This window comes from Vigna unguiculata, chromosome 4, assembly GCF_004118075.2.
Source record: "Vigna unguiculata cultivar IT97K-499-35 chromosome 4, ASM411807v1, whole genome shotgun sequence".
NCBI classification, from domain to species: domain Eukaryota; kingdom Viridiplantae; phylum Streptophyta; class Magnoliopsida; order Fabales; family Fabaceae; genus Vigna; species Vigna unguiculata.
Genome location: NC_040282.1, coordinates 14,210,616 through 14,226,902, shown reverse-complemented (window position 1 = coordinate 14,226,902; position 16,287 = coordinate 14,210,616). Strand labels below are relative to the sequence as shown.

General features: G+C 41.2%; 2 protein-coding genes across 2 annotated transcripts; both read left to right on the top strand.

The window, feature by feature from the left end:
* The first annotated feature begins 232 nt into the window (after nt 1-232).
* LOC114180528 lies at nt 233-2,516 on the top strand. The gene is made up of 4 exons (XM_028066841.1): nt 233-644; nt 760-1,205; nt 1,326-1,826; nt 1,914-2,516. The coding sequence occupies exons 1-4, from the start codon at nt 233-235 to the stop codon at nt 2,514-2,516; spliced, it is 1,962 nt and encodes a 653-aa protein (XP_027922642.1).
* A 5,472-nt stretch (nt 2,517-7,988) lies between these two features.
* Nucleotides 7,989-11,366, top strand: LOC114180527. Its single transcript, XM_028066840.1, has 2 exons — nt 7,989-10,980; nt 11,128-11,366. Exons 1-2 carry the CDS (start codon nt 7,989-7,991, stop codon nt 11,364-11,366), a joined length of 3,231 nt encoding a protein of 1,076 aa, XP_027922641.1.
* Nucleotides 11,367-16,287: the final 4,921 nt, after the last annotated feature.

The following is a 16,287-nucleotide window of genomic DNA, read 5'->3' as shown; positions in this document are numbered from 1 at the left end:
CATGGAAGAAATGCAAACTCTCTATACAAAATTCTGCAATGACTACACACCCTCTACAACAACTGCCTCTCCACAACCTTCTCGACCTGATCCGAGACACTGAGAACCACGACAACTCCACTTCACCAGATACGCCCCCCTAAATGTCCCTAAATCTCGTCTCCTTGACAAGGCCTTACAGGCCGACCTCATCCCACCGTCGCGCAAGATGACCACTCCTCTCAACGCGGACATGACTAAATGTAGCCGCTACCACCGAAACCACGACCACACCATAGAGGAATGTAAAGCACTCCAGGATAAAATTGAAGAATTGGTTTGTGCAAGCCATTTCCGCCGCTTTGTTCGCAGAGACGACCACCCTCCTCGATCCAATCACCCTCCTCGTTCTGACCATCGACGCCCTCCCGCGACTCTCGCCACGACAAACACCCAAGCCATACCGCAAAGCATGACCCCCAACTGGCTCGCACCGACGTCACCCCTACCGACCCTCCCCGACGCGGCACTATTAACACCATCTCTAGTGGTTTTGCTAGTGGAGGATCCACCTAATCCGCCAGGAAGAGATATCCGCCTCGAACCGGTCAAGGAAACCATCCCCCTTGAGCTCCCTAATGGCCGCACCATCAAACTCGGCACTGGTTACAACCTGAACAACGCGACATCCTCACACCCACCCTTATCAACAACATGAACCTCTTTGTTTGGTCAGCTGCTAACTTACCCGGAGTTGACCCTCACGTTGCATCCCACAAGTTGTCTATTTACAAGGAGGCCTGATATGTCTGCAAAAAAAACACAAGCTTGGTGAAGAACGACGCTTAGCAGCCAAAGCCAAGTCTGCCAAGTTGTTTAATGTAGGGTTTATCGAAGAAGCCCACTACACCACTTGGCTCTCTAACGTGGTTCTGGTCAAGAAAGCCAATGACAAGTGGCGAATGTGCGTTGATTACACGAATCTTAACAAAGCCTGTCCTAGGGATGCCTACCCCTTACCTAACATTGATCGACTTGTCGACGGTGCAATCGGTAACAAGGTTCTCATTTTTCTTGATGCATACTCTAGTTATAACCAAATTCCCATGGCCACATCCGACATAAACAAAACCGCCTTCATTACAGACGATGCAAACTACTTCTACAAGGTCATGCCATTCGGTCTCAAAAACATAGGGGCAACCTACCAACGACTGATGGACAAAGTATTCAACCATTTAATGGGCAAATGTGTCGAAGTATACGTCGACGACATGGTTGTCAAATCCCCAAGCCATCACCAACACGCTCAGGACCTATCCGTAGTCTTTTCTACATTAAGGCAGTACAACCTCCGCCTCAACCTCAAAAAATGCGTCTTCAGCGTCGACCACGGTAAATTCCTCGGATTCATGCTGACCCAACGTGACATAGAGGCTAACCTCGAAAAGTGCAATGCAATCATTGAAATGCGAAGTCCCAACAGTATCAAAGAAGTACAACGACTCATAGGCCGACTAACCGTCATCTCCCACTTCCTTCCCAAGCTAGTCGAACAAACCCAACCCATCATTCAACTGCTCAAAAAATCGACCAAGTTCACGTGGAATGACGATTGTGAACAAGTCTTTCAAAAGCTAAAAACCACCTTCACCTCACCACCCATCCTCCATAAGCAGGACACCCATCAACCCCTATTGGTCTACATCACCACCATAGATCACACCGTAAGCGTCGCGCTGGTTCAAGATGTCGGTGGCACCCAACACCCTGTTTACTTCGTCAGCAGAACCCTGCAAGATCTGGAAACCAGGTACCAGATGGTGGAAAAATTAGCCCTATCCCCGGTACATGCAGCCCGACGCCTACGCCCATATTTCCAAAATCATAACATTATCGTCAAAACCGACTACCCTATCCAGAAGATATTGCAGAAACCAGACCTTGCGGGACGGATGTCGTCTTGGGCCATTGAGTTATCCGAATTCAACATTCGCTACAAACCTCACGGCCCCATCAAAGCTCAATGTCTCCTAGACTTTGTCAACGATCTCCAACGAACCCCTAAAGAGGACCAATGGAAACTTTATGTTGATGGTTCGTCAAACCCAAGAGGGGCAGGTGCCGGCATCGTGCTAGAAGGACCCAACGATATCCTCATCGAAAAATCCTTCCACTTCGCCTTCCAGAAATCTAACAACCAAGTCGAATACGAAGCCATCCTCGCCGGCTTATCCCTCGCCCGCGAAGTTGGTGTCAAATCACTAACGTGCAAAACCGATTCCAAGCTTACCATGGGCCATCTAAATGATGAGTTCCAAATCAAAGACCCTACCCTCCTACAATACTATCATTTGGTCCTGAAAGTCATCCAGTTTGCCTTCGAACAAGTCCGCATCCAACACATCCCCAGATCCGAAAACGTTAGAGCCGACATATTATCCAAACTAGCCAGCACCAAGCTAAAAGCTGCCACCAATCATTATTGTAGCAAACGATATCTGCTCCTTCCATCACACACACTTGCCATACCCTAACCCCACACCAAGCCGACAATTGGACAACTCCCTACATCCAATACCTCCAAACTGGTAACCCACCACCTAACGCTGATAGGAGTTGGATGGCTAAAGCTGCCAGGTGCACGATGATAGGCGATGACCTGTACAAACAGGATATGGCCGACCACTTTTTAAATGCGTTACTGTAGAACAAGCTCAGTACATCATTAAAGAGTTACATGAAGGCATATGCGGCTACCATTCCGGCGCACGCACCATGACCACCAGAATCCTTCGCATTGGTTACTTCTGGCTGACCATGGAGGCAGACTGCCATGACTTTGTCAAAAAATGCATACCATGCCAGAAACATGGAAACCTCATCCACCAAAAACAGGAGCAGCTCCACGCTATACTATCCCCGTGGCCCTTCATAAAATGGGGAATGGACATCCTTGGCCCTTTCTCCCCGGGCAAAGGCCAAGTAAAACTCTTGATAGTAGCCGTCGACTACTTCACCTAGTAGATAGAAGCCAAACCATTAGCCACCATTACAGCCCAACAAGTCCAACAGTTCGTCTGGAAGGATATCATATGCCGGTATGGCGTCCCACAGACAATCATCACCGACAATAGCCGACAGTTTATAGACAAAGAACTTGCTAAATTCTATATCGGCCTAGGCATCAAACATGTAACCAGCTCTGTTGAGCACCCACAGACCAATGGATAGGCCGACGCAGCAAATAAGGTTATACTGGTAGAATTGCGTAAACGGTTGGACAACGCTAAGGGCCGATGGCCAGAAGAATTAGTGGAAGTGTTATGGGCCTACAGATGTACACCTCAATCAGCAACAAACAAATCCCCGTTCAGCTTAGTATACGACGCAAACACCATGATACCAGTTGAAATTGGCAAACCATCTTTGCACCGAGAACTGTACGACCCAGTTCAAAATCATCAAAACATGAACACCCACCTTGACCTCCTACCCGAGTTAAGAGAAAAAGCCCAGATACGCAACCTAGCTGCCAAACAGAGAGCGGCCAGAAAGTATAATGCAAACCTACACCCAAGATCGTTCGCCAAGGGAGACTTAGTTTGGAGAATGGCCAGTAGTGCAAGAAAGAAGGATGTCAAGTTCTCCGCCAATTAGGACGGCCCGTACTGAATACGTGAAGATGCTGGAAGAGGAGAGTATAGGCTTGAACAATTATCAGGGGAAGAGATACCCAATACATGGAACGTGTCCCATCTCAAGTTTTATTTCAGTTAAAAACATGTATTGTACCGAATACTTGTAACCCGGGGTGTACTCTTTTTCCTCACCTGGTCTTTTTTACCTAAGGAGGGTTTTGGCCAGGGAGGTTTTAACGAGGCACCCCAAATTTCATGAATAAAACAAAGGGTTCTTCACCTACTCCTTCGTTACTTCTAACACACTTTTAGTTCCCCACCCTTACCACAAGTAAGCGGCCTGGGTCGAACACCCTTAACTTGATGTTAATTCGTTTTAAGTTCCCCACCCTTACCATAAGTAAGCAACCTAGGTTGAACACCCTTAACTTGATGTTAATGCGTTTTAAGTTCCCCACCCTTACCACAAGTAAGCAGCCTGGGTCGAACACCCTTAACTTGATGTTAATTCATTTTAAGTTCTCCACCCTTACCACAAGTAAGCGGCCTGGGTTAAACACCCTTAACTTGATACCCTTACCACAAGTAAGCGGTCTGGTTCGAACACCCTTAACTTGATGTTAATTCGTTTTAAGTTCCCCACCCTTACCACAAGTAAGCGGCCCAAGTCGAACACCCTTAACTTGATGTTAATTCATTTTAAGTTCCCCACCCTTACCACAAGTAAGCGGCCTGGGTCGAACACCCTTAACTTGATGTGAATTCGTTTTAAGTTCCCCACCCTTACCACAAGTAAGCGGCCTGGGTCGAACACCCTTAACTTGATGTGAATTCGTTTTAAGTTCCCCACCCTTACCACAAGTAAGCGGTTCGGGTCGAACACCCTTAACTTGATGTTAATTCATTTCAATTTCCCCACCCTTACCACAACTAAGCGGCCTGGGTCGAACACCCTTAACTTGATGTTAATTCGTTTTAAGTTCCCCACCCTTACGACAAGTAAGTGGTCTGGGTCAAACACCCTTAACTGAAAATACTTCTCAAATTAACACAGATATTCATGATCACATCATTCCAGACACTACTATAACACATCATATGGGCATCGCATAACAACAAACATACCAAGAATAAACATCACATTAACAGCAAGGTAGATAGTGTACGAATTACCGGCAAATTAAACGATGTACGATTCATTACAAACTTAATGGCAAAGTAGATAGCATACGAATTAACGAAAAATTAAGCAATGTATGGGTTATTACAAACTTAGAATCAACATCAAATTGGAAAAATTAAAATAATGGTTCTAAGTCGCTTCTTGGGCCGCGTCCTTCGCAGGTTCACCATCAACGTTCACATCCACTTCCTCCGTCCTCTTCTCCGCATCCTCCTCGGGACTGGACCCCGCCTCATCCATAAGCACACCATCCACCACATCCTTATTTACATCAAACCGCACATCATTAACATTAACATCCTTATAGAAAAAGGTCACTTGTCGCACACCCTTCTGGAAGCCGTTTATATGCTCGTGGATAATACAACTCTTCAAATCTTCCATCTCCACCTCCAACCCATCATGTTTCTCTTTCACCTCATCATAGTCGGCCTCCAGATCCGTAATCCGGCCCTTCAACTTTTTCTCCGAGTCTAGGCAGCGCACTCTCCAAGTTGTCAGCCTTTTCCTTTCTTCTTCCCATTCCTCTTTCTCCTTCTTCCAGGCCTCTTTTTCCCCGGCGTACTTGTCAACCTTTCCTTGCAACTCTTAAATTTTTGCCTGGCTCCACTCTTTCAACTCTCTTTGATATAAAGATCCCACCCGCTGCTCAGTATCAGCGTTTTGCTGCTAAACTCAACCATAGCCTTCACTAAAGCATTAGCCTTCATATTATCAATTGAATCAATCAACGATTCTAGCATATTGATCTTGATATCTTTTTGTACAATTGTCTCCGGAAGCTCAATCAAGCCAGCCTCCGATCCTTTGCCTCCGCTTGACGACCACGGCCCCATCAAGGCGGCCCGCACTTTCTTCACATCCTTTCCTTTACCGGGCCTGGCCGACAACTCTGCCCTCCTCTTCGTTCCACCGTGCACATGCATGTCTACTAGCGACTCTTGGAAGTTGGGGACCTAAGTGCTCCCAGCGGCTCTAGCCTTAGTTGCCTTCTCCTTCCGTAACGCTTGGAAGAGTGTCAAATTCTTCTTTCCCATCTATGCCATATGACCTACAGCTTACAACAGACAACCGTTAGAACGCTTAAACATAAACTAACACTCAAAATTACAAAAAGATACCTTCAATATCCATAATCGGGTGAACCGAATTATAAACCCTAACTAAGCCCTTAGTGGGCATCTTATCGCTAAAGAGCATCACTGCATCCACCACCTCCTTGTCGACCACCAACAAATCCTCCCTCGCCATCACCTTATACCTCTATGGGTTGCCGGTCCAGAAAAACGGGAACTTAGTATTGCCGTCAGTAGTGTAAAAATGCGAAAGACCAACTTGCTTTATCACCACTTTAAAGAACCCATCTTTAAAGTGCTTAAAAGATTGGGTAAAAGCATCCATTCTGTTAAAACCAGGCCGGCTTATAAGCGACAACCACGTCGCTGGACTTCTCGGCCTCGTAACAAAAAAGTAAAGGAACGCCCGTGGAGACGGTTGCAAATACAAAGCCATACACAACAGCCGAAACGCCTGCAAATACACCCAAGGAAACCCTATCACTACTACTAGACATACCTGATTCTTTTTAGGATGACAATGGAGATAAGGAAGATATCGGACAACCCTAACGCACACAAAGTAACTGATCTCAGATTTTTTACAAATGAAGCAACATGCGCACACTTTCAAAAACATCTTCATTTATAAGCATGAATTTCAAACGCCACAACTCCTTCCCACCAAAAGTCACAACCCACTAACACAAAAAAGGCCTTTAACGTCACTCCAATAACGTCTGCCTAAAAAAAGCCCAACGTTAAAAATGCGCAGTGGCATTTTTGTAAATAATGAGACATTTTTAACGTCTGCCCGCTCCACGTCAGACGTTACTTAACGTCTGTTCAAAAACGCCCCGACGTCACTCAAAAAAGGACGTCGGCCCCCAGCTCGACAGACGTCAAGGGACGTCGAACCAGCGCGCGCCAGACGTCACTTAACGTCGGCCCCCCCACCCCCGACGTCACTTAACGTCGGGCATAACATCCCCGACGTTAAGTTTTGCTTTATCTCTGCGCGAAACGCAGAACCCTCACGCTGTTCATCGTTTTCGCGAGAGTTCCCGCCGGCGACGCCATTTTCGACCCCCTCCAGGTGAGTTTCGAAAGGTTTTGGCCATCAAACTTGTTGGGGTTTAATTATGGGTTGATTTTACGCGTTTTGAACCGATTATTTTCCGTTTTCATCCCCATTTGCAGCGTTTTGAGATTCGTCCCACTTGCTCTTCGTTCCCATTTGGCCAGCAGTGTGCGGAGACCCTAGACTTCCTCTCAAAGTTCATCTTTCAATTAGAGGAGGTTAGTTTTTCATTGTATGTATATATTTGTTCATTGTATGTATAGAATTACTTGTATTAATTTATAAATGTCATTATAGTTTTAGTCTTAGACTATTTTTTTGTTAATTTTTTTGGCCTATTTTTATATTTTATTTAAAATTTTATAATAATATTTGTAAAATTAGTAAATAAAATTATATTTATTATTAGATATATGCATTTTAAATAATTCTCATTGCATTTTATTTTTGAATATTATTATTAGATATTATAGTATACAGTGAGCGAAACTTAGTTCCCGTTTGAGATTTAATACAAATGATTAAATTTTTAATCGTTTGTATTAAATCTTGAATTGTCCGATTGGACAGTTTGAAAAAATTATTTTTCATAATTTGCTACAATGTGTACATTGAGGTTTACGCATAAATTTCATAAAATTTCGATTGAGGCTAATTTGTGTTGTTCTCTGGATGCATACTTGATTGTGATCATGATTAATCACTTTCATTTCGTGTACTTCAGAGACCAATGCGAAATGCTGTCGAAATTTTGTGAAATTTATGATGTTTGACTTATTTGTACATGTGTTAGCAAATTATGAAAAATAATTTTTTCGAATGGGTAGGGCCTCACCTTGTGAGAGTTAAAAGTTTGAGATTGATTGAGTTTTTTACGAACATATAGTATGGATCGAAGCTGAATGAATGAGCGTCGCATAAGTGAAGAGTATGAAAAGGGGGTTTCTGAGTTTTTGCAATATGTTCAAGAACACGCAATCTCAAGTAACGGGACATATTTTTGTCCTTGTGTTCGTTGTCTTAATCAAATACGTCATGACTTAGGAACAATGCGTGATCATCTATTCATCTTTGGTATAATGAGAAGTTATACACTTTGGACTTGGCATGGAGAAGTATTAGACAAGCCTACAACGTCACGAGGAACAGATTATGTAGATGACTGGATGAATGATCATTTAGAAGATATGGTACGTGATGTTGGGGAGGAGAATTTTGGAAAAGTTCATTTATATGATTCTCTTAAGTCCGATTCAGAGGAACAATTGTACCCAGGATGCACTAACTTTACGCGACTGTCAGCAACTTTGAAATTATTCAGTTTAAAAGCAAGGCATGGATGGACGGATACAAGTTTCACAGAATTGTTGGAGTTGTTAAAGGAGATGCTTCCAGAAAATAACACGTTACCTATCCGTAATTACGAAGCGAAGAAAGTTTTATGTCCAATGGGTTTGGAATATCAAAAGATACATGCATGCCCAAATGATTGTGTTTTATACAAAGACGAGTTTGCTTCACTGAAGGCGTGTCCAACATGTGGTTTATCGCGGTTTAAAAAGAAAATTGATGGAAATAGTGGCGATGAAGACAAAGATGGTCCACCTGCTAAGGTGATGTGGTACCTTCCTATAATTCCTAGATTCAAACGACTATTTTCCATTAAAGAAGATGCAAAAAACCTGAAATGGCACGTTGATGGAAGAAAGTGTGATAATCTTCTTCAACACCCAGCTGATTCTCCACAATGGAAGAAGATTGATGAAACATATCCAGAATTTGGTGCTGAGCCAAGAAACTTAAGACTTGGACTTGCTACAGATGGTATGAATCCTTATGGGAACTTAAGTAGCAAACATAGTTCGTGGCCAGTTTTGCTGATGATTTACAATTTATCTCCTTTGTTGTGCATGAAGAGGAAATATATGATGTTGTCTATGATGATATCGGGTCCTAGACAACCTGGAAATGACATTGATGTGTACCTAAAGCCGTTGATCGATGATTTGAAACTATTATGGGAAGAAGGTGTCGATGTGTATGATTCATATTCTGAAGAATTGTTTTGTTTGCGTGCAATGTTGTTTTGCACCATAAATGATTTTCCAGCATATGGAAACTTAAGCGGTTACAGTGTTAAAGGTCATTTTGCATGTCCCATTTGTGAAAAAAACACGAGTTATATTCAATTGAAGCACGGTCAGAAAACTGTGTATACAAGACATCGAAAGTTTCTTCCTCGAAATCATCCTTATCGTAGAATGAAAAAAGCATTTAATGGAAGTCCTGAGGATGAAGTTGTAGCGAGACCCCGCAATGGTGAAGAAATATACAACCAAGTGGAAAACATTGACATTGTGTTTGGGAAACATCCAAAGAAAAAGACCATGGAAAAAAGCATTTGGAAGAAACGATCAATCTTCTTTAATCTTCCATATTGGTGTAAACTTGATGTACGACATTGTATAGACGTGATGCACGTTGAAAAAAATGTATGTGATAGCGTCATCGGGACTTTACTAAATGTAAAAGGAAAGACTAAAGATGGAGTTAAAGCACGACAAGATTTGGCTGAAATGGGCATCCGTTCTGAGTTACATGCACAATCAATTGGAAGACGAACCTACCTGCCTCCAGCTTGTCACACTCTTTCTAGAAAAGAGAAGCAAATTTTTTGTGAGTGTTTAAGAAGTGTGAAGGTTCCCCAAGGTTACTCTTCAAATATTAGTAGCCTTGTTTCTATGCAAGATTTAAAGTTAGTCGGTTTAAAGTCTCACGATTGTCATGTGTTGATGCAACAACTTTTACCAGTAGCTTTTCGAGCCATCTTACCTACTTCTGTCAGAGGTATTCTAACACGTTTGTGTATGTTCTTCAATGCCATATGCAAGAAAGTTATTGACCCTCGAGTGTTAGACGATTTGGAAAATGAGGCCATTAGACTATTGTGTCAATTGGAAATGTATTTTCCACCTTCATTTTTCGATATCATGGTTCATTTGATAGTTCATCTTGTGAGGGAAATTCGATTATGTGGGCCAGTTTTCTTGAGATGGATGTACCCAGTGGAAAGATACATGAAGATCTTAAAGGGATATGTCAAGAATCAATATCGACCAGAAGCTTCTATTATAGAGCGGTACATTGCAGAAGAAGCCATTGAATTCTGCTCAAGTTATATGCCAAGTTGTGAACCAATTGGAGTTCCTAAGACTAGACATGAAGGTAAATGTGAAGGTAAGGGTGTGCGTGGAGTGAAGATTCAAAGTGTTAGTAGAAAATTAGTTGATCAAGCCCATTTGTACATCTTAAACAACACTGTAGAGGTCATTCCTTACATAACGCAACACATTGATGAAACGAAATCAGCACATCCACGAATGAGTGAAAAATGGGCACTTAATGAACATAACAAAACATTCTTATCATGGTTTAAGAAAAAGGTTTACGCGACTCCAAATGTTTCTGAAACTCTATTGAGGCTAGCTCGTGGACCGAACAATGATGTCATTACATATGGCGGGTACTACATAAACAATCATTGTTTTTATTCAAAGATGGAAGATGACAAAAGTAGAGTTCAAAATAGTGGGGTTACACTTCAAGCTGAATTTGTACATTTTGCCAGTTCTAAGGACAAGAATCCAGTTACAGCATCCATGAGTTACTTTGGAATAATACACGAAATATGGGAAGTTGATTATGTGACTTTTAGAGTGCCAGTTTTCAAGTGTAAATGGGTTGATAGTAATTCGGGTGTTAGCACAGATGACTTTGGCTTTACTTTGGTGGATCTTAACAAGATGAGTGATACAAATGAACCATTTATTATGGCTAGTCAAGCAAGACAAATTTTTTATGTCATTGATCCAGCCAATCAGAAATTGTCAGTTGTATTGGAAGGAAGAAACATGCACGTAAATGATGATGAAGATTGTCTAGACATACTTGAGACAACGTCTTTCTCATCAAGAACCATTCAAGACAAAGTTGATGATGTAACTGATGACATCCATGCTATTCGAAGTGATCACAATGAAGGCATATGGGAGAACACAATTTCTTGATAGGTGTTTATTTAATAATATTGTCACATTTACTTTTTTTTTATTTTTCTTCCTGTTTTAATATAATAGAGGTTAATTGAGTATATTTTCATTGTTAACATTTCCTAATGATATGTTTCAGGTATGACAAGCTCCGGATCAGACCAGGAGGGACCTGGTAGATCTGTGACTCGGTTGCCGAATGTCACAAACCGACGAGAGAGGATGCCGGTCCACATTGATCCTCGATCGAGTGAACCCAGTGGCCCTTGGGAAAAAAAGTACCGTAGCTACATAGGAATGTTGGCCAAAACGAAAGTTTCTATTGCAATTGCATGTTGGGATGACGTCGCGGAGGTCGAGAAGAACCTTCTATGGTAGGATCTTGTGGTATGTTTACTTAAACCAACTATAGTATTTTTTTATGTTACTGTTAACATAACATATTTTATGTTTTAAACAGCACAAATTTGAGATTACTCCGAACACTGAGCGAATTAGAAAGAAAGTCTTATCTCACATAGCCACCAGATGGAGGGACTTCAAGGCAAGGCTCACACGTTTATATGTGTTTGGAGATAGACAACATGACACTCCTTGTGAGAAGTACAAAATCTCGGAGGAGGAGTGGATGCAATTTCGTGCATGTAGAGAGTCTGGAGACTGGCAGGTTTGTTTGTTAAATTTGTTTATAGTGACACTAGTCATACATTTCTGTATTCAAACTATTAAATAATGTTATGTGTGGTAGAAAAAAGGACAGCAGCCCAACAAAGACAAAGGCTTAATGATACACCACATGTACTCTCTCGAGGTGGTTATGCATTATTGGAGAAAAAATTGAAAAAGTCGCGTGCACAGACTCTGGGACTTGAGTCCCCTGACCTAGTGGATGCAATTCCTAGGTACGAGATGTGGAAGGCTGCTCGGACTAAGTCCGATGGGCAAATGACATCACAATCAGCTCAAATCATATCTCAAAAAATAGTAAGTACAAATCTTATTTGACTATCATAGTTCATATGTTTCTCCTTTTGATTAAACTTTCTTTTGTGGTGTAGGATGAATTAATTGAGCAAGAGACTCAGGGTTCGTTTGTTGGCCATGGTCGGGACGATATACTCACAACGGCAATTGGAAGGCCAGAGCACCCAAGACGTGTGCGTGGTGTTGGAGGTGCCATTGGTCTTCGAGATTACTTTGGTCCTCCACAAAGAAGTAATGAATCGTTGAGTCAAGAGGCCTTGAGGAAGATGGAGCAACAAATGGAGGAAAGATTCAACCAACGCATGGGAATTATGGAGCAACGTTTTATGGAACAACTTCAACAGCAACAACAAATACAAAGAACACTTGAAGAAAAGCTTCAGTTCATGCAGCAACAGAACATGGAATTACCCACTCAAGCTCCAACAGGACAACGTGTGAGTACAAAAGGCTCATGCTCTGGTGTAGATCATATTGACTACACAAGTCAGTATGAGCTATTGGTTGATGAAGACCCCCCGCGCGTAGTGGCCATAGGACGACAACTTCAGGGTGGGGAGACTATCCATGGTGTTCCTCTATTGCCCCATCATGTGCGTGTGATGATTGATGAAGTTCGAGATCCCCATGCCCAAGTGCCTGTGCCAACTTCAGAAATCTAATTTGTTGGGGAAGCTTTAGGCACATTTATTGCTTGGCCTAAAGCATTGATCATGCCATACTTTAGCCCACCAAAGGTATTATGACATCATGTTTTTAGTAGTTCAATCTTACAATTTATAAAACTTTTAACGTCAAACCTTTCTAAATCTTTATTTCAGTCCACTCGTCCTGAAAAACAGTCGGTCCGACGTCCACGTGTTATACGTGAAGATGATGAAATGGCGGAAGCAGAAGATGATCCTCTAGGAAAGCTGCTTCTGAAATTACACAAGTTGAAAAGAGGACCGGTATAGCTAGAGTGGGAGTTAAGAGTATTTGGCCTCCATTGTCATGTCCCATTGTACATAAACCTGAATGATGCACTAGAGATCATTACAGGAGACAAGATGTTAAATATTTCAGTCATACAACTATGGTGCATGTAAGATTTTTTTATTGTATTTCATATTTAAAGCAAGGAATTGGTACCTTTTAATATTATACCTAACTGTCTTCTTGTAGGTACATGGACAAAGTCATTGTGGACCAAGGTCGATCTTCCGTCTATGGATTCATTGAACCTCAAACAATTCAACCTTCGGGAAACTCACCTGACCAAATCAAACTTTATTTGCAAACATGGATGGTTGAGTCAAATAGAGAGATCTACTTTGCGCCATACATTGATTCGTAAGTGTTTTTGCTAATAATATTTTGTGAAGTATTATTAATTATTTTGGCTAAGTACTTGTGATTGATGGTAGGTATCATTGGCAACTTTGTCTCATCATTCCAAGACAATGCCTAGTTGTATGGTTTTGTTCATGCCATAGGAAGATTCCACCAGCTTTTAAAAACATGTTACAAGAGTAAGTATTATTTTTTTTTCAATCCTAACCTATGTATCTACTTAGTTATAAAAACTTATATATGTTTTATGTTTCCAAAATTTCATTAGAATTGTGGGTAAACCTAGAGGCCAACAACTTAAAGTCATATATCCAAAGGTTAGAACTCATTCATTTTAAAGTTATTAATTTCTGTATGTCAACTTATGACTTTGATGTGTTTATTTTATTTGTAATGTTCAGTGTAACAAGCAAGAAGATTCATGGGAATGTGGATATTATGTCATGTCTTGGATAAGAACAATCATTCGAGCTGCAATTAAAGATGAATGGATAGAGGTAATTATATATATCTTTCACATATTATAAATCATATCAAACTTTAAAGAATGATATTCATACATAATGAAATTGTATTACTTTTTCAGCGATTCAAGAATCCATCACCTCTACCAGATGACATTATCCACACACTAAGACAAGAATGGGCAGCATATCTATTGGAGAGATGGAGTTGATACCACATGAATTAGAACTCGTTTTAAAAACTTTATTGTACAAGAATTTCATGTTGAAACTTTTAGTTTGTTGTTATTTATATTAGTTTAGAATATATGTTGAAACTTTAGTTCTATTATATATAACTGTAACTCTAAAATTGTGCTGAAAGTTTTATGAAATTGTTCTGGGAATTTTCTGATTTTCAGGTGTGTGGATATTGTAAAAACAGTCAAATTTTTTTTAAAAAATGGTGCAGTTTGACGTCTGATGTGCCCTGACAGACGTAATTTAACGTCGGACTGTACCAGGGCCGACATAATTTAACGTCTGACTGTTGCAGGGCCGACGTTATTTAACGTCTGACAGTCTCTGACAGACGTTAAATTGCTCAGTTTTTTCCCTCTTTCTGGTGCAAAAATTGACGTCTGCTATTACTGGCCACGACGTTGGATAACGTCGGACTCCCAAAAGGACCGACGTCAAGTGACGTCTGCTATTTTGCCGACGTTATTTTGACGTCACCCGATACGACGTCGGTGTTTGGGCAGACGTCAAAGGTCGAAAATGTCGGACGTTAAAAGGCTTTTTTGTGTTAGTGACCCATTCCAATCGTCACAAGGCACACCAAAGGTCATGAAGCATAAAAAATGATGGCACGAAACCCCTTTGGATTAGACTTCTAACACCTCTTCACCTGCCACAAACCACTTCACCTGCCACAAACCTCTTCACATTTTTAGCCTTAACATTGTTCATCACATTTAAAGGCTGGGGGACTGGTGTACCACACCTAGCCAGCCTAGCCAAACACGCCAACACCTATCATCCTTCATCATCATATCTATACTGGTAAAGGCTGGGGGACTGGTGTACCACACCTAGCCGGCCTAGCCAAACACGCCAACACCTATCATCCTTCACCATCATATCTATACTGGTAAAGGCTGGGGGACTGGTGTACCACACCTAGCCGGCCTATCCAAATAACCATAGAACCCGTCTATGTAACCACCAAGGACGCAAATAATAACAATCACCATATATACGCTGAGCAAATAAAAGTAACCGGCCTAAGCAGCCAAAAGATCAACAACGACCTAAGCCGCTAAAAGAGTAACCAGTCTGGGCCGGTAAAGAGTAACCGGTCTAGGCCGGCAGCTTTGGGAAACTAAACAAAAACTTGACAAATTTAGAACATTTCTAGTAAGGCTCATAGGGCCCACAATGATCGAACTAAGGGACCTAGGCTAAGGTCCAGGCCCATCTATGACCCAAACAAGGGCCCATCCCATGACATGGCCAAACATAATTAATAATCTATATATATATATGCATGGACCCCACGAATTAAAGGTACACATTCATTACTCTCCTAATCACAAGATTTGACTTTCTAAGAGATTTTGCTGACTTGAGCTTCAGAGTCTTTTCTACAGGTGACCCTCCTCGGGTCCAAATCGGTCACACTGAGATATCCAAAAGCGACATGTATCGGCCGGGAGGAAGCCTACTGAGGAGATATCAGACCAGAGTAAGGTAGCACTTGTGTCTGACATATCTTATTTGTTCTCTGCAAGAACAATAACTAATAATAATGTCAATTTTAAAAATTAAATGGTTCTATTTTAACAAAAATTAGGACTAAATTAAACAAAAATAATGAATATAGGGATTGAATTGAACAAAATTAACGAATATCGGGACTAAATTGAACAAAATATAATAATACAATAAAAAACTGACACGTGGCACTAGCATTGACATGTGACACAATTGTGACTTGACACGTGGACAATTTTTTTGAAATTAAAAACATTAAAAAAAATTAAAAAAATTAAAAAAAAATTAAAAAAAATTAAAAAAAATTAAAAAAAAAATTAAAAAAAAATTAAAAAAAAATTAAACTACATGGCTTTCCTTGAACCATTGTGAGTGAAGGGACACCAAGTTCGTAAGCCACTTTTGGAGGACATTGTGGGGGAAGCTTGGAACCAAACTTCTCTTTTCTATAACTTGTCACTCCAAAGTGATGGTCAAACCAAGGTGGTTAATAGGACTTTGGGAGAAATGTTAAGGTGCATTATAGTCCAAAACATTAGGGAGTGGGAGGAACTTCTCCCTCACATAGAGTTTGCATACAATAGAGTAGTGTGCTCCACTACTTCTCACTCCCCTTTTGAAATTGTTTATGGGTTCAACCCCTTGACCCCTTTAGATCTTCTTCAACTCCCCACCCATGAGGCATGGACTTGCCAAGATGGACAAGCCAAAGCAAAAATGATCCAAGACTTGCATAACAAGTCAAGGAAAAACTTGCTAAAGGG